Source organism: Scyliorhinus torazame, chromosome 3 (assembly GCF_047496885.1).
Source record: "Scyliorhinus torazame isolate Kashiwa2021f chromosome 3, sScyTor2.1, whole genome shotgun sequence".
NCBI lineage: Eukaryota > Metazoa > Chordata > Chondrichthyes > Carcharhiniformes > Scyliorhinidae > Scyliorhinus > Scyliorhinus torazame.
The window spans coordinates 351,100,896-351,125,276 of record NC_092709.1 but is presented as its reverse complement, the minus strand read 5'-3'; the positions used below and the strand labels follow the sequence as shown (position 1 = coordinate 351,125,276).

Genomic DNA, 24,381 nt, shown 5'->3' with positions numbered 1-24,381 from the left:
ATGGAGAGAGAGAATGGAGGGAGAGAGAATGGAGAGAGAGAATGGAGAGAGAGAATGGAGAGCGGGAGCGAATGGAGAGAGAGAATGGAGAGAGAGAATGGAGAGATAGAGCATGGAGAGAGAGAGAATGGAGGGAGAGAATAGAGACAGAGAGAATGGAGTGTGAATATGGAGAGATAAAGAATGGAACGAGAGAGAATGGAGAGAGAGAGAATGGAGAGAATGAATGGAGACAGAGAATGGAGAGAAGGAGAGAATGGAGAGAGAGAACGCAGAAAGATAATGGAGAGTGAGAATGGAAGAGATAGAGATTGGAGAGAGAGACAATGGGGAGAAAGAATGGAGAGAGAGAGAATGGAGATAGGGAGAATGGAGAGAGTGAGAATGGAGAGAATGGAGACAGCGAATGGAGAGAGGGAGAATGGAGAGAGTGAGAATGGAGAGAGAGAAGGGAGAGAGATAATGGAGAGAGAGAGAATGGAGACAGAGAAAGAATGGAGAGAGAGAATGGAGAGAGAGAGAATGGAGAGAGAAATAATGGAGAGAGAGAATGGAGAGCGAGACTGGAGAGAGAGAGAATGGAGAGAGAGTGAATGGAGACAGAGAGAGAATGGAGAGAGAGAGAGAACGGTGGGAGAGAGAATGGAGAGAGAGAATGGAGAGAGAGAATGGAGAGATAGAGAATGGAGAGATAGAGAATGGAGAGAGTGAATGGAGAGAGAGAATGGAGAGATAGAGAATGGAGAGAGAGAAGGGAGAGAGAGAATGGAGAGATAGAGATTGGAGAGAGACAATGGAGAGAAAGAATGGAGAGAGGTAGAGAATGGAGAGAGAGAGAGAATGGAGAGAGAGAATGCAGAGAGAGAATGGAGGGTGAGAATGGAGAGAGTGATAATGGAGAGACAGAATGGAGAGAGGGAGAATGCAGAGAGAGAGAATTGTGAGAGAGAATGGAGAGAGGGAGAATGAAGAGAGGGAGAATGAAGAGAGGGAGAATGGAGAGTGAGAGAATGGAGAGCGAGAGAATGGAGAGTGAGAATGGAGAGAGAGAATGGAGAGAGAGAATGGAGAGAGGGAGAATGGAGAGTGAGAGAATGGAAAGAGAGAGAATGGAGAGAGAGAATGGAGAGAGAGAATGGAGAGAGAGAGAATGGAGAGAGGGAGAATGGAGAGAGTGAGAATGGGGAGATAGAATGGAGAGAGAAAAATGGAGAGAGAGAATGGAGAGAAAGAATGGAGAGAGAGAATGGAGAGAAGGAGAGAATGGGGAGAGAGAATGGAGACATAGAATGGAGAGAGAGAATGGAGAGATAGAGAATGGTGAGATAGAGAATTGAGAGAGATAGAATGGAGAGATAGAGAATGGTGAGATAGAGAATTGAGGGAGATAGAATGGAGAGAGAGACAATGGAGAGAAAGAATGGAGAGAGAGAGAATGGAGAGAGTGAGAATGGAGAGAGAGATTCGAGAGAGAGAATAGAGATCTAGAGAATGGAGAGAGAGATAGAATGGAGAGAGAGAATGGAGAGAGAGAGCGAATGGAGAGGGAGAGAATGGAGAGAGAGAGATTGGAGACAGAGAATGGAGACAGAGAGAGAATGGAGTGAGAGAGAATGGAGAAAGTGAGAGAGTGGAGAGAGTGCGAATGGAGAGAGAGAGAGAATGGAGTGAGAGAGAGATTGGAGAGAGTGAGAATGAAGAGAGAGAATGGAGAGTGAGAGAATGGAGAGAGAGAGAGAATGGAGGAAGAGAGCTAACGGAGAGAGAGAGAATGCAGAGATAGAGACTGGAGGGAGAGATAATGGAGAGAGAGAATGGAGGGAGAGAGAATGGAGAGAGAGAATGGAGAGAGAGAATGGAGAGCGGGAGAGAATGGAGAGAGAGAATGGAGAGAGAGAATGGAGAGATAGAGCATGGAGAGAGAGAGAATGGAGACAGAGAGAATGGAGTGTGAATATGGAGAGATAAAGAATGGAGCGAGAGAGAATGGAGAGAGAGAATGGAGAGAGAGAGAATGAATGGAGAGAGAGAATGGAGAGAAGGAGAGAATGGAGAGAGAGAATGGAGAGCGGGAGCGAATGGAGAGAGTGAATGGAGAGAGAGAATGGGGAGATAGAGCATGGAGAGAGAGAGAATGGAGAGAGAGAATGGAGACAGAGAGAATAGAGTGTGAATATGGAGAGATAAAGAATGGAGCGAGAGAGAATGGAGAGAGAGAATGGAGAGAGAGAGAATGGAGAGAATGAATGGAGATAGAGAATGGAGAGAAGGAGTGAATGGAGATAGAGAATGGAGAGAAGGAGAGAATGGAGAGAGAGAATGCAGAGAGAGAATGGAGAGAGAGAATGGAAGAGATAGAGATTGGAGAGAGAGACAATGTGGAGAAAGAATGGAGAGAGAGATGATGGAGATAGGGAGAATGGAGAGAGTGAGAATGGAGAGAATGGAGACAGCGAATGGAGAGAGGGAGAATGGAGAGAGTGAGAATGGAGAGAGAGAATGGAGAATGAAAGAATGGAGAGAGAGAGAATGGAGACAGAGAAAGAATGGAGAGAGAGAATGGAGAGAGAGAGAATGGAGAGAGAAAGAATGGAGAGAGAGAATGGAGAGAGAGACTGGAGAGAGAGAGAATGGAGAGTGCATGGAGACAGAGAGAGAATGGAGAGAGAGAGAGAACGTTGGGAGAGAGAATGGAGAGAGAGAATGGAGAGAGAGAATGGAGAAATAGAGAATGGAGAGATAGAGAATGGAGAGAGAATGGAGAGAGAGAGAATGGAGAGAATGGAGAGATAGAGAATGGAGAGAGAGAAGGGAGAGAGAGAATGGAGAGATAGAGATTGGAGAGAGACAATGGAGAGAAAGAATGGAGAGAGGTAGAGAATGGAGAGAGAGAGAGATTGGAGAGAGAGAATGGAGAGAGAGAATGCAGAGAGAGAATGGAGGGTGAGAATGGAGAGAGTGATAATGGAGAGGGAGAATGAAGAGAGGGAGAATGGAGAGAGAGAGAATTGTGAGAGAGAATGGAGAGAGGGAGAATGAAGAGAGGGAGAATGGAGAGTGAGAGAATGGAGAGAGAGAGAATGGAGAGTGAGAATGGAGAGAAAGAATGGAGAGAGAGAATGGAGAGAGGGAGAATTGAGAGTGAGAGAATGGAGAGAGAGAGAATGGAGAGATAGAATGGAGAGAGAGAAAATGGAGAGAGAGAATGGAGAGAAAGAATGGAGAGAGAGAATGGAGTGGAGAGAATGGGGAGAGAGAATGGAGAGATAGAGAATGGTGAGATAGAGAATTGAGGGAGATAGAATGAAGAGAGATAGAGAATGGTGAGATAGAGAATTGAGGGAGATAGAATGGAGAGAGAGACAATGGAGAGAAAGAATGGAGTGAAAGAGAATGGAGATCTAGAGAATGGAGAGAGAGAATGGAGAGAGAGAGAATGGAGAGAGAGAGAATGGAGACAGAGATAGAATGGAGTGAGAGAGAATGGAGAGAGTGAGAGAGTGGAGAGAGAGCGAATGGAGAGAGAGAGAGAGAATGGAATGAGAGAGAGAATGAAGAGTGAGAATGAAGAGAAAGAATGGAGAGTGAGAGAATGGAGAGAGAGAAAAAATGGAGAGAGAGAGAGAGAATGGAAAGAGAGTGAATGGAGAGAGAGAGAGAATGGAGGAAGAGAGCTAACGGAGAGAGAGAGAATGCAGAGATAGAGAATGGAGGGAGAGATAATGGAGAGAGAGAATGGAGGGAGAGAGAATGGAGAGAGAGAATGGAGAGAGAGAATGGAGAGTTGGAGAGAATGGAGAGAGAGAATGGAGAGAGAGAATGGAGACATAGAGAATGGAGTGTGAATATGGAGAGATAAAGAATGGAGCGAGAGAGAATGGAGAGAGAGAATGGAGAGAGAGGGAATGAATTGAGAGAGAGAATGGAGAGAAGGAGAGAATGGAGAGAGAGAATGCAGAGAGAGAATGGAGAGAGAGAGAATGGAGAGAGAGAATGGAAGAGATAGAGATTGGAGAGAGAGACAATGGGGGGAAAGAATGGAGAGAGAGAGAATGGAGATAGGGAGAATGGAGAGAGTGAGAATGGAGAGAGAATGGAGACATCGAATGGAGAGAGAGAGAATGGAGAGAGACAGAAAGGAGAGAGTGGCGAGAGGGAGAATGGAGAGAATGAGAATGGAGAGACTGAGAATGGAGTGTGAGAACGGAGTGAGAGAGAATAAAGAGAGAGAATGGAGAGTGAGAGAATGGAGAGAGAGAGAGAATGGAGAGAGAGTGAGAGAATGGAGAGAGAGAAAATGGAGAGAGAGAATGGAGAGAGAGTGTGGAGAGAGAGAATGGAGAGATTGAGAATTGAGAGAGATAGAATGGAGGGAGAGAGAATGGAGAGATAGAGAATGGTGAGATAGAGAATTGAGGGAGATAGAATGGAGAGAGAGCCAATGGAGAGAAAGAATGGAGAGAGAGAGAATGGAGATCGGGAGAATGGAGAGAGTGAGAATGGAGAGAGAGATTCGGGAGAGAGAATGGAGACAGAGAATGGAGAGAGAGAGAATGGAGAGAGAGAATGGAGAGAGAGAGGGAATGGAGAGAGAGAGAATGGAGACAGAGAATGGAGAGTGAGAGAATGGAGAGAGAGAGAAAATGGAGAGAGAGAATGGAGAGAGAGTGAATGGAGAGAGAGAGATTGGAGGAAGAGAGCTAATGGAGAGAGAGAATGCAGAGATAGAGAATGGAGGCAGAGATAATGGAGAGAGGGAATGAGAATGGAGAGAGAGAATGGAGAGAGGGAATGGAGAGAGAGAATGGAGAGATAGAGCATGGAGAGAGAGAGAGAATGGAGCGAGAGGATGGAGACAGAGAGAATGGAGTGTGAATATGGAGAGATGAAGAATGGAGCGAGAGAGAATGGAGAGAGAGAATGGAGAGAGAGAGAATGGAGAGAATGAATGGAGAGAGAGAATGTAGAGAGAGAATGGAGAGAGTGAATGCAGAGAGAGAATCGAGAGAGAGAATGGAAGAGATGGAGATTGGAGAGAGAGACAATGGGGAGAAAGAATGGAGAGATTGAGAATGGAGATAGGGAGAATGGAGAGAGTGAGAATGGAGAGAGAATGGAGACAGAGAATGGAGAGAGAGAGAATGGAGAGAGAGAGAGAAAGGAGAGAGTGGCGAGAGTGAGAATGGAGAGAGAGAGAATGGAGAGACTGAGAATGGAGTGTGAGATCGGAGTGAGAGAGAATAAAGAGAGAGAATGAAGAGTGAGAGAATGGAGAGAGAGAGAATGGAGAGAGAGAGAGAGAATGGAGAGACTGAGAATGGAGTGTGAGATCGGAGTGAGAGAGAATAAAGAGAGAGAATGAAGAGTGAGAGAATGGAGAGAGAGAGAATGGAGAGAGAGAGAGAGAATGGAGAGACTGAGAATGGAGTGTGAGATCGGAGTGAGAGAGAATAAAGAGAGAGAATGAAGAGAGAGAGAATGGAGAGAGAGAGAATGGAGAGAGAGAAAATGGAGAGAGAGAGTGCAGAGCGTGATAGGGACAAAGAATTAATGGAGTGAGAATGGAGAGGGAGAGAGAGAGAATAAGGAGACCGTTCTTGTAATTGAGAATTAAATTAGGGATAAACGTAGCGAATGGACAGAGACAGGGATCGAGAATGAAGGGGGGAGAAAATGGAGATAGAGAATGTAGGGAGGTACCGAATGCGGAAGAGATGGAGGAATTCAGAATGAATGGTTGATATGGAGAGGGGGAAGGATATAGGAAACGGAGAGAAGGTCGGAGAAGAGTGGGGGTAGAGATTGAGAGAGATCCTTAAAGAGAGAAAGCGGGCCAGAGAGGGGGAAAGAGAGAGGCGGTACATCATAGAAGACACTGGTGAGAGAGGACCAGAGAAAGGAACAATAAACAGAGAGAGGGGGGGGAGTGAGGGAGGATTAAGGAGGAAAGGAAGGTGTCAGCGCTTGGATTTGAAGTGTTAACGGGATTTCCGACACGGCTGTAGGGTGTAAATGTCGAGAAACTCCAAATGTTTTGAAGATACATAACTCAGACATTGTGAACCAGACATGAATAGTTTCCAAATCCCTTCCCCGCCGCCGTGAGGGGCAACTCCGCAATCCCGTCGGTTGGAGTAATTTCGCTCCGAGGAAAGGCTAAGCGGCGAATGCCCATTCCCCAGGCTGAGAAATGGGAACCTTTGAACCAGACTGTCAAAGCCTCGGCGGGGTAGTCGGTACAATCTCCCGCAATCCAAGTCACTTTCTCTATGTAGTACAGGCGGCAATGGAAGCCCTTCAGAGAAACCAGTCCCAGTCTTGTGATTCTCGTTGCCCTCTCTCTCTATGTAAAAGGGTGCAAATGGTTCTAATTTTTACTTTGAACCATTCTTAAAGCGGACAACCAAACGCGCGGGCGTTTCCGATTGTGGTTCAAATCGGTCAAATATCGGGTCTCCTGACTTTTCGTTTCTCGTTCTCGAGAAGGTCTGTCGAAGTTTGCTTTAGCCTGTCGATTGCAAAAGATATGTGTGCGTGTCCCACACCTGGGGAACCCGCAGAGACCGCACCAGACTTTGGGGGGGGGTGTCTATCTCACATTCTCCTCGGCCATCATCACGTACAAATAAATCAAACGATAAGCGAGCCCGGATTAAGGGACTGTCTGGGGTTGGCACATTGCGGGGCAATGCAGAAAGAGAGAATCGAGCATGACGACAAGTGCTTAAACCTTCCTGAACCGCCGCACAAACATTTTGTGTTGGAAACCCCTTTAAATTTAATGGGGCTTTTCGTTTTAATTTTTGGGAGAGGGTCTTTCGAAAGAAGGATGTGTTGTCAGCATCCCCCCCCCCCCCCCCTCCCCCGGGGTGGTGTGTGGAACTGGAGAGCTGGCTGAGAAGGACACCGGGCTTCTATCGCTGCAAATATCTAAAAGCCGCCAATATGTATTTCCAGCCGCCTCGCTGGTGACCGATGATCTTAAAACATGGGCCATGTCCATCAGGGGCCGAGCAGAGAGACTTTGCTGACCTGCGTTTGACCCCCCTCCTCTCCCTGCATCTTGGCTCACGAGTTCTCACCCCATCCCAGAGTCGGCCTGGGCAGGCCGAGGGGTAGTTTGCACTTTAGAAAAAAGGATGGCGGGGCAACATGGGTGAGAATCGCAGCTTGGGCTTTTCAATGGGGACAGTCTGACAGGCCTGGCTACATTTTCCAGCGGGTTGTTTTGTGGCGTCAGGTGCGTTTCCAATTACTCTGTCAAATATGTTGTGGCCGAACACTTGCCCCCCACCCCCACCCTTCCTCTCTGATCGGAATAATTGACCCCCCCCCCCCCCACAAAAAAAAACAGTGGGTCAAATCTGTTGGATAAAACGAGCAAAACGCTCGCCACCGGATCTATTGCTAAACCCAATTCATCGGTGTCAAAACTCGAACCATTAAAAATGCAAACATCTTGACCAATTGGCCTATATTTGTACATTTACAGGTGGGATCGGGGGCAGTGTGTGGGAGATCTTTATTTATTTACTGAAAGGATAAATAAATATTCGACGCCCAGTCAATTTTCTGCCTTGCGTGGGCTGGACCCAAGCCGCTGGAGCAATTGACATCAGCTCCTTCTCGTCTAACCTGTGTCTTTCGTTCCGAATTTAAATCGGATTGATTTAGATTTGGGGGGGGGGGGGGGGGGGAGGAATTGGTGGAATATTCTGCCGGATGGAAACAGGTTCAGCTCGCTCCTTTTAAACAAAATGAATCTCTACCGTTTGCTGTTTCAGGTGCGGCTGGTTGGCCAGTGACGGCGTTTTTGTTTTGCTTTTGAAGGTTTTGTCAGCAACTGTGTTTTATTTTTGAACGGGGAATGATTATTCTTCAATCCAAAACATTTAAACTGTCTCCAGGGCGATCGGCCAAAGAGGAGGAGAATGAAGAGTTTAATTCCGGTCAGTCTTCTTCGCTCTGCCCACAATGAGCGCGGGTTCTGGAGTTTTCAAGACATGAAACAATAAATAGCAACGTTGGGAAATAAGCGAGAGGCGCAGACAGGGAGAGAGAATAGCCGAAAATAATTGCTACAATCTTCACAGCAATTCTTCACAGAAATTACTAGCCTCCCGTCCGCGGCGATCCTTGTCATTGCGAGATTTAAATTTGGCGAACTCTCTCGTGTAGTCACTATTTCGCTCTCTTCGCCCGCCAAACCATTGCTTTTTTCCTTGAATTGATATTCTGCTGTTGAAAATGTGCGTCTTTATTTAAACTCTTGCAATAAATGCTCATCTATTGCTTAAAGGCAGTTTATACATCGACCAAGTCGGCTTGAAATGCATGTCGACAGCATGGAGAGGGGCGGCAAATGAAAAGATTGTAGTTTGAAATAGCCGATTGGAAGTTTATAAACGAGGCAATTTATCAGCTCGCTGTCGGTTTAAAACTAACCTTAGATTGTGTTTTAGTTTTTTTTCAAGGCAGAGAATGTGTTGAGATATTCTCCCTACCATAAACACACACACACCTCCGTCTAAACATTTATAGGATCGAGTTTTAATTTAATAAAAAAAATAAAATCGACTTAAACAGGCCAAATAAATGAAGTATAATTCTCAACATCGAATAGGTGCTTGGAGTGAAAACTTGGGGTATTAACTTGGTTGGTGGGGGTGGGGGGATGTTATTTTTAAACCATAAAACATTGATGGAAGTGAGGGGGGAAAGGGGCAGGGGGGAGATTGAAGGGTCAAATAAAGATCGTTGTTATCATTAACCGTGTTCCAGTCCCAGTGTGAGGAGGGTGACGGTGTATGAGCGTGTACTCATTACACCGGAACAACACCAAATGAATCGGGACCCGTCCTCAATCCTCCGGCTCAGAGAGTGGCGGGGATGGTGAAATATATTGAAGTTGTGTGTGTGTGTGAGAGAGAGAGAGAGACAGGGAGGGCGGTTAGGAAGCCTGAACATATTCTGACTATATCCAGGAGCCCTGGGGTAGAAACCACCGCAGTTTCTGGCTCAGTTAATGGGCTTTATTGTAATTGCATAGCCATCTTAACAAACTGCTTCATTCTCACATCTGCGGGGATGTACATTCAGCCTGACCTCACTGGCACCAGAAAGCGGGGTGAAGATACTGATGGGTTTTATTTTGGCGGGGGGGGGGGGGGGATATTTCGCCTCTCTCGCTCTGCTTTTTGGGGGTCACGGACATTCGCCAATTTCCCGTTGCCCTGAAACCAGTCGGAATTGGAAAGTCAACTCAACAGCCCTTCATTTTTCAGCGGGCACTTCCCACCTTCTTATCCTCCGGATCGAAAATAATTCGTATTCTACCGTGAGAGCGGAAAGATAATCGTTCTGATTGAGGTTCTGGGGTTAATCGCGTCTCAGAAACACACACAAGCTAATGTAATGCACATGATCACATTGAAGCTCATTCCCGTCTATTCTTTCTCCCCATCCTCCCCAAAGTTTTGTTCACTGTATCTATATTTTTTTAATTGGATGTCTATATTTTAAGGTGGGATATTTTCCGCTCCCGCCCTTACCTCTGACCAAGATCCTGCGGCAGTAATCGGGGTCTCCCGGAGACAGTTTGGCTGAGGCACCTTCCTGGGCTGTGAGGGATTTGGAGGTCCCCGGAGTGTCTCCCCGGTCGGGGCGGGCGGCCAGGGTCTGGCTCTGGGAGCCGCTCTCTTTGTCCAGGTCCCCGCTCCGCTCGCTCACCCTCTCGCTCATCCTGTCGGCCTCCGATAGCCTGAGACCGACCTCCCCTTCCCCCTCCTCCTCCTCCTCCCCGGCTTCTCGCTCGGGAACCGGGGCTGCGGGCTCTCCTGGTCGAACTGGCTTCCAGGTTAGAGCCTCATTCCAAAATGGTGCTGCCAGCCCTCACTCAAGAGGGTGGGGAGGGGGCGGGGGGGGTCATCTCCTTGGGGTAGGGTCTTCGCAATCCTCCACAACCACATGAAGACTGCCCAATGCTTCACGGAGCGAGGAGAAGCGGCTCTTGGAGTCCTGGCTTGCCTGGATTGATTGAGTTGGAGTTGGTCTTCTAAAAGTTGCCAGGGATCACAGAGAGAGGGGGTGGGGTGGGGTTTGATTCCCAGTCTTCAGAGGCGTTTTCCGTCTACCCTGGCCGCCTCTTCCCCCTGTTGCCACAGGAACTCATCCTCAACCACAGGACGGCAGAATCCCACTTCTTCATCATTCCACCCAGGGTTAGAGAGGCCCCCCCCCCCCCCCACTTCCCGTGCTGGCCCGCCCCCCTTCACCAATCTGTCAGTAAGTGAATGAGGGTTTCTGGAGTAGGGGGGAGTAAGGGGCAGCATCTACTGGGGGGGGGGGGGGGAGGGGGAGAAAGATGGGGGGGGGGGGGGGGTATTTTTAACAGTGCCAGACCAACGTAATTTCCTGCTTGCCATACACGGCCGATCATTGGTAAAACAAAGAGAGTTGAACTGGAGCGATTGGGATGGCCCGGGGGATGTCTGCCCTCGGATTGAAGGATGGAGAGCGGAAATAAATACAATTGCTGTTTTTACACAGTAACACCATCAGTAACAACATCAGTAAGCCTTATTGCATTGGGCAACTCCGCATTAACCGGGGGATATCTGACTGCAGTTAAATGAACCAGTGTATTCTTGTGATGGGAATGTACAAAGTGTGATGGGAACGTGCAAAGTGTAATGGGAAAGTGCAAAGTGTGCTGGGAATGTACAAAGTGAAATGGGAATGTACAAAGTGTGATGGGAATCTACAAAGTGAAATGGGAATGTACAAAGTGAAATGGGAATGTACAAAGTGTGATGGGAATGTGCTAAGTGAAATGGGAATGTACAAAGTGTGATGGGAATGTACAAAGTGAAATGGGAATGTACAAAGTGTGATGGGAATGTGCTAAGTGAAATGGGAATGTACAAAGTGTGATGGGAATGTACAAAGTGAAATGGGAATGTACAAAGTGTGATGGGAATGTGCAAAGTGAAATGGGAATGTGCAAAGTGAAATGGGAATGTACAAAGTGTGATGGGAAAGTCCAGAGTGTGATGGGAATGTACAAAGTGAAATGGGAATGTACAAAGTGTGATGGGAATGTGCTAAGTGAAATGGGAATGTACAAAGTGTGATGGGAATGTACAAAGTGAAATGGGAATGTACAAAGTGTGATGGGAATGTGCTAAGTGAAATGGGAATGTACAAAGTGAAATGGGAATGTACAAAGTGTGATGGGAATGTGCAAAGTGAAATGGGAATGTGCAAAGTGAAATGGGAATGTACAAAGTGAAATGGGAATGTGCAAAGTGAAATGGGAATGTACAAAGTGTGATGGGAATGTACAAAGTGAAATGGGAATGTGCAAAGTGAAATGGGAATGTACAAAGTGTGATGGGAATGTACAAAGTGAAATGGAAATGTACAAAGTGAAATGGGAATGTGCAAAGTGAAATGGGAATGTACAATGTGAAATGGGAATGTACAAAGTGTGATGGGAATGGACAAAGTGTGATGGGAATGTACAAAGTGAAATGGGAACGTACAAAGTGAAATGGGAAAGTGCAAAGTGTGATGGGAATGGACAAAGTGTGATGGGAATGTACAAAGTGAAATGGGAACGTACAAAGTGAAATGGGAAAGTGCAAAGTGTGATGGGAATGTACAAAGTGAAATGGGAATGTACAAAGTGAAATGGGAATGTACAAAGTGTGATGGGAAAGTCCAGAGTGTGATGGGAATGTACAAAGTGAAATGGGAATGTACAAAGTGAAATGGGAATGTACAAAGTGTGATGGGAATGTGCTAAGTGCAATGGGAATGTACAAAGTGTGATGGGAATGTACAAAGTGAAATGGGAATGTACAAAGTGTGATGGGAATGTGCTAAGTGAAATGGGAATGTACAAAGTGTGATGGGAATGTACAAAGTGAAATGGGAATGTACAAAGTGTGATGGGAATGTGCAAAGTGAAATGGGAATGTGCAAAGTGAAATGGGAATGTACAAAGTGAAATGGGAATGTGCAAAGTGAAATGGGAATGTACAAAGTGTGATGGGAATGTACAAAGTGAAATGGGAATGTGCAAAGTGAAATGGGAATGTACAAAGTGTGATGGGAATGTACAAAGTGAAATGGAAATGTACAAAGTGAAATGGGAATGTGCAAAGTGAAATGGGAATGTACAATGTGAAATGGGAATGTACAAAGTGTGATGGGAATGGACAAAGTGTGATGGGAATGTACAAAGTGAAATGGGAACGTACAAAGTGAAATGGGAAAGTGCAAAGTGTGATGGGAATGGACAAAGTGTGATGGGAATGTACAAAGTGAAATGGGAACGTACAAAGTGAAATGGGAAAGTGCAAAGTGTGATGGGAATGTACAAAGTGAAATGGGAATGTACAAAGTGAAATGGGAATGTACAAAGTTTGATGGGAATGTGCAAAGTGAAATGGGAATGTGCAAAATGAAATGGGAATGTGCAAAGTGAAATGGGAATGTGCAAAGTGTGATGGGAATGTACAAAGTAAAATGGGAAAGTGCAAAGTGAAATGGGAATGTGCAAAGTGAAATGGGAATGTGCAAAGTGTGATGGGAATGTACAAAGTGAAATGGGAATGTACAAAGGGAAATGGGAATGTACAATGTGAAATGGGAATGTACAAAGTGTGATGGGAATGTACAAAGTGAAATGGGAATGTACAAAGTGTGATGGGAATGTACAAAGTGAAATGGGAACGTACAAAGTGAAATGGGAAAGTGCATTGTGTGATGGGAATGTACAAAGTGAAATGGGAAAGTGCAAAGTGAAATGGGAAAGTACAAAGTGAAATGGGAATGTACAATGTGAAATGGGAATGTACACAGTGTGATGGGAATGTACAAAGTGTGATGGGAATATACAAAGTGAAATGGGAATGTACAAAGTGTGATGGGAATGTACAAAGTGAAATGGGAACGTACAAAGAGAAATGGGAAAGTGCAAAGTGTGATGGGAATGTACAAAGTGTGATGGGAATGTGCAAAGTGAAACGGGAATGTGCAAAGTGAAATGGGAATGTACAAAGTGAAATGGGAATGTACAAAGTGTGATGGGAATGTACAAAGTGAAATGGGAATATACAAAGTGAAATAGGAATGTACGAAGTGAAATGGGAATGTACAAAGTGTGATGGGAATGTACAAAGTGAAACGGGAATGGACAAAGTGAAATGGGAATGTACAAAGTGAAATGGGAATGTGCAAAGTGAAATGGGAATATACAAAGTGTGATGGGAATGTACAAAGTGTGATGGGAATGTGCAAAGTGAAATGGGAATGTACAAAGTGTGATGGGAATGTGCAAAGTGAAATGGGAATGTGCAAAGTGAAATGGGAATGTACAAAGTGAAATGGGAATGTGCAAAGTGAAATGGGAATGTACAAAGTGTGATGGGAATGTACAAAGTGAAATGGGAATGTGCAAAGTGAAATGGGAATGTACAAAGTGTGATGGGAATGTACAAAGTGAAATGGAAATGTACAAAGTGAAATGGGAATGTGCAAAGTGAAATGGGAATGTACAATGTGAAATGGGAATGTACAAAGTGTGATGGGAATGGACAAAGTGTGATGGGAATGTACAAAGTGAAATGGGAACGTACAAAGTGAAATGGGAAAGTGCAAAGTGTGATGGGAATGGACAAAGTGTGATGGGAATGTACAAAGTGAAATGGGAACGTACAAAGTGAAATGGGAAAGTGCAAAGTGTGATGGGAATGTACAAAGTGAAATGGGAATGTACAAAGTGAAATGGGAATGTACAAAGTTTGATGGGAATGTGCAAAGTGAAATGGGAATGTGCAAAATGAAATGGGAATGTGCAAAGTGAAATGGGAATGTGCAAAGTGTGATGGGAATGTACAAAGTAAAATGGGAAAGTGCAAAGTGAAATGGGAATGTGCAAAGTGAAATGGGAATGTGCAAAGTGTGATGGGAATGTACAAAGTGAAATGGGAATGTACAAAGGGAAATGGGAATGTACAATGTGAAATGGGAATGTACAAAGTGTGATGGGAATGTACAAAGTGAAATGGGAATGTACAAAGTGTGATGGGAATGTACAAAGTGAAATGGGAACGTACAAAGTGAAATGGGAAAGTGCATTGTGTGATGGGAATGTACAAAGTGAAATGGGAAAGTGCAAAGTGAAATGGGAAAGTACAAAGTGAAATGGGAATGTACAATGTGAAATGGGAATGTACACAGTGTGATGGGAATGTACAAAGTGTGATGGGAATATACAAAGTGAAATGGGAATGTACAAAGTGTGATGGGAATGTACAAAGTGAAATGGGAACGTACAAAGAGAAATGGGAAAGTGCAAAGTGTGATGGGAATGTACAAAGTGTGATGGGAATGTGCAAAGTGAAACGGGAATGTGCAAAGTGAAATGGGAATGTACAAAGTGAAATGGGAATGTACAAAGTGTGATGGGAATGTACAAAGTGAAATGGGAATATACAAAGTGAAATAGGAATGTACGAAGTGAAATGGGAATGTACAAAGTGTGATGGGAATGTACAAAGTGAAACGGGAATGGACAAAGTGAAATGGGAATGTACAAAGTGAAATGGGAATGTGCAAAGTGAAATGGGAATATACAAAGTGTGATGGGAATGTACAAAGTGTGATGGGAATGTGCAAAGTGAAATGGGAATGTACAAAGTGTGATGGGAATGTGCTAAGTGAAATGGGAATGTACAAAGTGTGATGGGAATGTACAAAGTGAAATGGGAATGTACAAAGTGTGATGGGAATGTGCTAAGTGAAATGGGAATGTACAAAGTGTGATGGGAATGTACAAAGTGAAATGGGAATGTACAAAGTGTGATGGGAATGTGCAAAGTGAAATGGGAATGTGCAAAGTGAAATGGGAATGTACAAAGTGTGATGGGAAAGTCCAGAGTGTGATGGGAATGTACAAAGTGAAATGGGAATGTACAAAGTGTGATGGGAATGTGCTAAGTGAAATGGGAATGTACAAAGTGTGATGGGAATGTACAAAGTGAAATGGGAATGTACAAAGTGTGATGGGAATGTGCTAAGTGAAATGGGAATGTACAAAGTGTGATGGGAATGTACAAAGTGAAATGGGAATGTACAAAGTGTGATGGGAATGTGCAAAGTGAAATGGGAATGTGCAAAGTGAAATGGGAATGTACAAAGTGAAATGGGAATGTGCAAAGTGAAATGGGAATGTACAAAGTGTGATGGGAATGTACAAAGTGAAATGGGAATGTGCAAAGTGAAATGGGAATGTACAAAGTGTGATGGGAATGTACAAAGTGAAATGGAAATGTACAAAGTGAAATGGGAATGTGCAAAGTGAAATGGGAATGTACAATGTGAAATGGGAATGTACAAAGTGTGATGGGAATGGACAAAGTGTGATGGGAATGTACAAAGTGAAATGGGAACGTACAAAGTGAAATGGGAAAGTGCAAAGTGTGATGGGAATGGACAAAGTGTGATGGGAATGTACAAAGTGAAATGGGAACGTACAAAGTGAAATGGGAAAGTGCAAAGTGTGATGGGAATGTACAAAGTGAAATGGGAATGTACAAAGTGAAATGGGAATGTACAAAGTGTGATGGGAAAGTCCAGAGTGTGATGGGAATGTACAAAGTGAAATGGGAATGTACAAAGTGAAATGGGAATGTACAAAGTGTGATGGGAATGTGCTAAGTGCAATGGGAATGTACAAAGTGTGATGGGAATGTACAAAGTGAAATGGGAATGTACAAAGTGTGATGGGAATGTGCTAAGTGAAATGGGAATGTACAAAGTGTGATGGGAATGTACAAAGTGAAATGGGAATGTACAAAGTGTGATGGGAATGTGCAAAGTGAAATGGGAATGTGCAAAGTGAAATGGGAATGTACAAAGTGAAATGGGAATGTGCAAAGTGAAATGGGAATGTACAAAGTGTGATGGGAATGTACAAAGTGAAATGGGAATGTGCAAAGTGAAATGGGAATGTACAAAGTGTGATGGGAATGTACAAAGTGAAATGGAAATGTACAAAGTGAAATGGGAATGTGCAAAGTGAAATGGGAATGTACAATGTGAAATGGGAATGTACAAAGTGTGATGGGAATGGACAAAGTGTGATGGGAATGTACAAAGTGAAATGGGAACGTACAAAGTGAAATGGGAAAGTGCAAAGTGTGATGGGAATGGACAAAGTGTGATGGGAATGTACAAAGTGAAATGGGAACGTACAAAGTGAAATGGGAAAGTGCAAAGTGTGATGGGAATGTACAAAGTGAAATGGGAATGTACAAAGTGAAATGGGAATGTACAAAGTTTGATGGGAATGTGCAAAGTGAAATGGGAATGTGCAAAATGAAATGGGAATGTGCAAAGTGAAATGGGAATGTGCAAAGTGTGATGGGAATGTACAAAGTAAAATGGGAAAGTGCAAAGTGAAATGGGAATGTGCAAAGTGAAATGGGAATGTGCAAAGTGTGATGGGAATGTACAAAGTGAAATGGGAATGTACAAAGGGAAATGGGAATGTACAATGTGAAATGGGAATGTACAAAGTGTGATGGGAATGTACAAAGTGAAATGGGAATGTACAAAGTGTGATGGGAATGTACAAAGTGAAATGGGAACGTACAAAGTGAAATGGGAAAGTGCATTGTGTGATGGGAATGTACAAAGTGAAATGGGAAAGTGCAAAGTGAAATGGGAAAGTACAAAGTGAAATGGGAATGTACAATGTGAAATGGGAATGTACACAGTGTGATGGGAATGTACAAAGTGTGATGGGAATATACAAAGTGAAATGGGAATGTACAAAGTGTGATGGGAATGTACAAAGTGAAATGGGAACGTACAAAGAGAAATGGGAAAGTGCAAAGTGTGATGGGAATGTACAAAGTGTGATGGGAATGTGCAAAGTGAAACGGGAATGTGCAAAGTGAAATGGGAATGTACAAAGTGAAATGGGAATGTACAAAGTGTGATGGGAATGTACAAAGTGAAATGGGAATATACAAAGTGAAATAGGAATGTACGAAGTGAAATGGGAATGTACAAAGTGTGATGGGAATGTACAAAGTGAAACGGGAATGGACAAAGTGAAATGGGAATGTACAAAGTGAAATGGGAATGTGCAAAGTGAAATGGGAATATACAAAGTGTGATGGGAATGTACAAAGTGTGATGGGAATGTGCAAAGTGAAATGGGAATGTACAAAGTGTGATGGGAATGTGCAAAGTGAAATGGGAATGTGCAAAGTGAAATGGGAATGTACAAAGTGAAATGGGAATGTGCAAAGTGAAATGGGAATGTACAAAGTGTGATGGGAATGTACAAAGTGAAATGGGAATGTGCAAAGTGAAATGGGAATGTACAAAGTGTGATGGGAATGTACAAAGTGAAATGGAAATGTACAAAGTGAAATGGGAATGTGCAAAGTGAAATGGGAATGTACAATGTGAAATGGGAATGTACAAAGTGTGATGGGAATGGACAAAGTGTGATGGGAATGTACAAAGTGAAATGGGAACGTACAAAGTGAAATGGGAAAGTGCAAAGTGTGATGGGAATGGACAAAGTGTGATGGGAATGTACAAAGTGAAATGGGAACGTACAAAGTGAAATGGGAAAGTGCAAAGTGTGATGGGAATGTACAAAGTGAAATGGGAATGTACAAAGTGAAATGGGAATGTACAAAGTTTGATGGGAATGTGCAAAGTGAAATGGGAATGTGCAAAATGAAATGGGAATGTGCAAAGTGAAATGGGAATGTGCAAAGTGTGATGGGAATGTACAAAGTAAAATGGGAAAGTGCAAAGTGAAATGGGAATGTGCAAAGTGAAATGGGAATGTGCAAAGTGTGATGGGAATGTACAAAGTGAAATGGGAATGTACAAAGGGAAATGGGAATGTACAATGTGAAATGGGAATGTACAAAGTGTGATGGGAATGTACAAAGTGAAATGGGAATGTACAAAGTGTGATGGGAATGTACAAAGTGAAATGGGAACGTACAAAGTGAAATGGGAAAGTGCATTGTGTGATGGGAATGTACAAAGTGAAATGGGAAAGTGCAAAGTGAAATGGGAAAGTACAAAGTGAAATGGGAATGTACAATGTGAAATGGGAATGTACACAGTGTGATGGGAATGTACAAAGTGTGATGGGAATATACAAAGTGAAATGGGAATGTACAAAGTGTGATGGGAATGTACAAAGTGAAATGGGAACGTACAAAGAGAAATGGGAAAGTGCAAAGTGTGATGGGAATGTACAAAGTGTGATGGGAATGTGCAAAGTGAAACGGGAATGTGCAAAGTGAAATGGGAATGTACAAAGTGAAATGGGAATGTACAAAGTGTGATGGGAATGTACAAAGTGAAATGGGAATATACAAAGTGAAATAGGAATGTACGAAGTGAAATGGGAATGTACAAAGTGTGATGGGAATGTACAAAGTGAAACGGGAATGGACAAAGTGAAATGGGAATGTACAAAGTGAAATGGGAATGTGCAAAGTGAAATGGGAATATACAAAGTGTGATGGGAATGTACAAAGTGTGATGGGAATGTGCAAAGTGAAATGGGAATGTACAAAGTGTGATGGGAATGTGCAAAGTGAAATGGGAATGTACAAAGTGAAATGAGAATGTACAAAGTGTGATGGGAATGTACAAAGTGAAACGGGAATGTACAAAGTGAAATGGGAATGTACAAAGTGTGAATGGAATGTACAAAGTGAAATGGGAAAGTGCAAAGTGTGATGGGAAAGTGCAAAGTGAAATGGGAAAGTGCAAAGTGAAATGGGAATGTACAAAGTGTGAATGCAATGTACAAAGTGAGATGGGAAAGTCCAGAGTGTGATGGGAATCTACAAAGTGAAATGGGAATGTACAAAGTGTGATGGGAATGTACAAAGTGAAATGGGAATGTACAAAGTGAAATGGGAATGTACAAAGTGTGATGGGAATGTGCTAAGTGAAATGGGAATGTGCAAAGTGTGATGGGAAAGTACAAAGTGAAATGGGAATGTACAAAGTGTGATGGGAATGTGCAAAGTGAAATGGGAATGTGCAAAGTGAAATGGGAATGTACAAAGTGTGATGGGAAAGTCCAGAGTGTGATGGGAATCTACAAAGTGAAATGGGAATGTACAAAGTGTGATGGGAATATACAAAGTGAAATGGGAATGTACAAAGTGAAATGGGAATGTACAAAGTGTGATGGGAATGTGCTAAGTGAAATGGGAATGTACAAAGTGTGATGGGAATGTACAAAGTGAAATGGGAATGTACAAAGTGTGATGGGAATGTGCAAAGTGAAATGGGAATGTGCAAAGTGAAATGGGAATGTACAAAGTGAAATGGGAATGTACAAAGTGTGATGGGAATGTACAAAGTGAAATGGAAAGGTACAAAGTGAAATGGGAATGTGCAAAGTGAAATGGGAATGTACAATGTGAAATGGGAAAGTGAAAAGTGTGAATGGAATGTACAAAGTGAAATGGGAAAGTGCAAAGTGTGATGGGAAAGTGCAAAGTGAAATGGGAAAGTGAAATGGGAATGTACAAAGTGAAATGGGAATGTGCAAAGTGTGATGGGAATGTACAAAGTGAAATGGGAATGTACAAAGGGAAATGGGAATGTACAATGTGAAATGGGAATGTACAAAGTGTGATGGGAATGTACAAAGTGAAATGGGAATGTACAAAGTGTGATGGGAATGTACAAAGTGAAATGGGAACGTACAAAGTGAAATGGGAAAGTGCATTGTGTGATGGGAATGTACAAAGTGAAATGGGAAAGTGCAAAGTGAAATGGGAAAGTACAAAGTGAAATGGGAATGTACAATGTGAAATGGGAATGTACACAGTGTGATGGGAATGTACAAAGTGTGATGGGAATATACAAAGTGAAATGGGAATGTACAAAGTGTGATGGGAATGTACAAAGTGAAATGGGAACGTACAAAGAGAAATGGGAAAGTGCAAAGTGTGATGGGAATGTACAAAGTGTGATGGGAATGTGCAAAGTGAAACGGGAATGTGCAAAGTGAAATGGGAATGTACAAAGTGAAATGGGAATGTACAAAGTGTGATGGGAATGTACAAAGTGAAATGGGAATATACAAAGTGAAATAGGAATGTACGAAGTGAAATGGGAATGTACAAAGTGTGATGGGAATGTACAAAGTGAAACGGGAATGGACAAAGTGAAATGGGAATGTACAAAGTGAAATGGGAATGTGCAAAGTGAAATGGGAATATACAAAGTGTGATGGGAATGTACAAAGTGTGATGGGAATGTGCAAAGTGAAATGGGAATGTACAAAGTGTGATGGGAATGTGCAAAGTGAAATGGGAATGTACAAAGTGAAATGAGAATGTACAAAGTGTGATGGGAATGTACAAAGTGAAACGGGAATGTACAAAGTGAAATGGGAATGTACAAAGTGTGAATGGAATGTACAAAGTGAAATGGGAAAGTGCAAAGTGTGATGGGAAAGTGCAAAGTGAAATGGGAAAGTGCAAAGTGAAATGGGAATGTACAAAGTGTGAATGCAATGTACAAAGTGAGATGGGAAAGTCCAGAGTGTGATGGGAATCTACAAAGTGAAATGGGAATGTACAAAGTGTGATGGGAATGTACAAAGTGAAATGGGAATGTACAAAGTGAAATGGGAATGTACAAAGTGTGATGGGAATGTGCTAAGTGAAATGGGAATGTGCAAAGTGTGATGGGAAAGTACAAAGTGAAATGGGAATGTACAAAGTGTGATGGGAATGTGCAAAGTGAAATGGGAATGTGCAAAGTGAAATGGGAATGTACAAAGTGTGATGGGAAAGTCCAGAGTGTGATGGGAATCTACAAAGTGAAATGGGAATGTACAAAGTGTGATGGGAATGTACAAAGTGAAATGGGAATGTACAAAGTGAAATGGGAATGTACAAAGTGTGATGGGAATGTGCTAAGTGAAATGGGAATGTACAAAGTGTGATGGGAATGTACAAAGTGAAATGGGAATGTACAAAGTGTGATGGGAATGTGCAAAGTGAAATGGGAATGTGCAAAGTGAAATGGGAATGTACAAAGTGAAATGGGAATGTACAAAGTGTGATGGGAATGTACAAAGTGAAATGGAAAGGTACAAAGTGAAATGGGAATGTGCAAAGTGAAATGGGAATGTACAATGTGAAATGGGAAAGTGAAAAGTGTGAATGGAATGTACAAAGTGAAATGGGAAAGTGCAAAGTGTGATGGGAAAGTGCAAAGTGAAATGGGAAAGTGAAATGGGAATGTACAAAGTGAAATGGGAATGTGCAAAGTGTGATGGGAATGTACAAAGTGAAATGGGAATGTACAAAGGGAAATGGGAATGTACAATGTGAAATGGGAATGTACAAAGTGTGATGGGAATGTACAAAGTGAAATGGGAATGTACAAAGTGTGATGGGAATGTACAAAGTGAAATGGGAACGTACAAAGTGAAATGGGAAAGTGCATTGTGTGATGGGAATGTACAAAGTGAAATGGGAAAGTGCAAAGTGAAATGGGAAAGTACAAAGTGAAATGGGAATGTACAATGTGAAATGGGAATGTACACAGTGTGATGGGAATGTACAAAGTGTGATGGGAATATACAAAGTGAAATGGGAATGTACAAAGTGTGATGGGAATGTACAAAGTGAAATGGGAACGTACAAAGAGAAATGGGAAAGTGCAAAGTGTGATGGGAATGTACAAAGTGTGATGGGAATGTGCAAAGTGAAACGGGAATGTGCAAAGTGAAATGGGAATGTACAAAGTGAAATGGGAATGTACAAAGTGTGATGGGAATGTACAAAGTGAAATGGGAATATACAAAGTGAAATAGGAATGTACGAAGTGAAATGGGAATGTACAAAGTGTGATGGGAATGTACAAAGTGAAACGGGAATGGACAAAGTGAAATGGGAATGTACAAAGTGAAATGGGAATGTGCAAAGTGAAATGGGAATATACAAAGTGTGATGGGAATGTACAAAGTGTGATGGGAATGTGCAAAGTGAAATGGGAATGTACAAAGTGTGATGGGAATGTGCAAAGTGAAATGGGAATGTGCAAAGTGAAATGGGAATGTACAAAGTGAAATGGGAATGTGCAAAGTGAAATGGGAATGTACAAAGTGTGATGGGAATGTACAAAGTGAAATGAGAATGTGCAAAGTGAAATGGGAATGTACAAAGTGTGATGGGAATGTACAAAGTGAAATGGAAATGTACAAAGTGAAATGGGAATGTGCAAAGTGAAATGGGAATGTACAATGTGAAATGGGAATGTACAAAGTGTGATGGGAATGGACAAAGTGTGATGGGAATGTACAAAGTGAAATGGGAACGTACAAAGTGAAATGGGAAAGTGCAAAGTGTGATGGGAATGGACAAAGTGTGATGGGAATGTACAAAGTGAAATGGGAACGTACAAAGTGAAATGGGAAAGTGCAAAGTGTGATGGGAATGTACAAAGTGAAATGGGAATGTACAAAGTGAAATGGGAATGTACAAAGTTTGATGGGAATGTGCAAAGTGAAATGGGAATGTGCAAAATGAAATGGGAATGTGCAAAGTGAAATGGGAATGTGCAAAGTGTGATGGGAATGTACAAAGTAAAATGGGAAAGTGCAAAGTGAAATGGGAATGTGCAAAGTGAAATGGGAATGTGCAAAGTGTGATGGGAATGTACAAAGTGAAATGGGAATGTACAAAGGGAAATGGGAATGTACAATGTGAAATGGGAATGTACAAAGTGTGATGGGAATGTACAAAGTGAAATGGGAATGTACAAAGTGTGATGGGAATGTACAAAGTGAAATGGGAACGTACAAAGTGAAATGGGAAAGTGCATTGTGTGATGGGAATGTACAAAGTGAAATGGGAAAGTGCAAAGTGAAATGGGAAAGTACAAAGTGAAATGGGAATGTACAATGTGAAATGGGAATGTACACAGTGTGATGGGAATGTACAAAGTGTGATGGGAATATACAAAGTGAAATGGGAATGTACAAAGTGTGATGGGAATGTACAAAGTGAAATGGGAACGTACAAAGAGAAATGGGAAAGTGCAAAGTGTGATGGGAATGTACAAAGTGTGATGGGAATGTGCAAAGTGAAACGGGAATGTGCAAAGTGAAATGGGAATGTACAAAGTGAAATGGGAATGTACAAAGTGTGATGGGAATGTACAAAGTGAAATGGGAATATACAAAGTGAAATAGGAATGTACGAAGTGAAATGGGAATGTACAAAGTGTGATGGGAATGTACAAAGTGAAACGGGAATGGACAAAGTGAAATGGGAATGTACAAAGTGAAATGGGAATGTGCAAAGTGAAATGGGAATATACAAAGTGTGATGGGAATGTACAAAGTGTGATGGGAATGTGCAAAGTGAAATGGGAATGTACAAAGTGTGATGGGAATGTGCAAAGTGAAATGGGAATGTACAAAGTGAAATGAGAATGTACAAAGTGTGATGGGAATGTACAAAGTGAAACGGGAATGTACAAAGTGAAATGGGAATGTACAAAGTGTGAATGGAATGTACAAAGTGAAATGGGAAAGTGCAAAGTGTGATGGGAAAGTGCAAAGTGAAATGGGAAAGTGCAAAGTGAAATGGGAATGTACAAAGTGTGAATGCAATGTACAAAGTGAGATGGGAAAGTCCAGAGTGTGATGGGAATCTACAAAGTGAAATGGGAATGTACAAAGTGTGATGGGAATGTACAAAGTGAAATGGGAATGTACAAAGTGAAATGGGAATGTACAAAGTGTGATGGGAATGTGCTAAGTGAAATGGGAATGTGCAAAGTGTGATGGGAAAGTACAAAGTGAAATGGGAATGTACAAAGTGTGATGGGAATGTGCAAAGTGAAATGGGAATGTGCAAAGTGAAATGGGAATGTACAAAGTGTGATGGGAAAGTCCAGAGTGTGATGGGAATCTACAAAGTGAAATGGGAATGTACAAAGTGTGATGGGAATGTACAAAGTGAAATGGGAATGTACAAAGTGAAATGGGAATGTACAAAGTGTGATGGGAATGTGCTAAGTGAAATGGGAATGTACAAAGTGTGATGGGAATGTACAAAGTGAAATGGGAATGTACAAAGTGTGATGGGAATGTGCAAAGTGAAATGGGAATGTGCAAAGTGAAATGGGAATGTACAAAGTGAAATGGGAATGTACAAAGTGTGATGGGAATGTACAAAGTGAAATGGAAAGGTACAAAGTGAAATGGGAATGTGCAAAGTGAAATGGGAATGTACAATGTGAAATGGGAAAGTGAAAAGTGTGAATGGAATGTACAAAGTGAAATGG

General features: G+C 42.5%; 1 protein-coding gene across 1 annotated transcript in view; it reads right to left on the bottom strand.

Moving 5' to 3' along the window:
* vax2 (ventral anterior homeobox 2) overlaps positions 1-10,212 on the bottom strand; it is a 466,604-nt gene extending 456,392 nt beyond the window's left edge. Inside the window, exon 1 of the mRNA XM_072497751.1 lies at positions 9,552-10,212. Within this exon, the coding sequence (XP_072353852.1) occupies positions 9,552-9,741 (190 nt within the window). The 5' untranslated portion in view covers positions 9,742-10,212. The remainder of the gene's footprint in view (positions 1-9,551) is intronic.
* Positions 10,213-24,381: the final 14,169 nt, after the last annotated feature.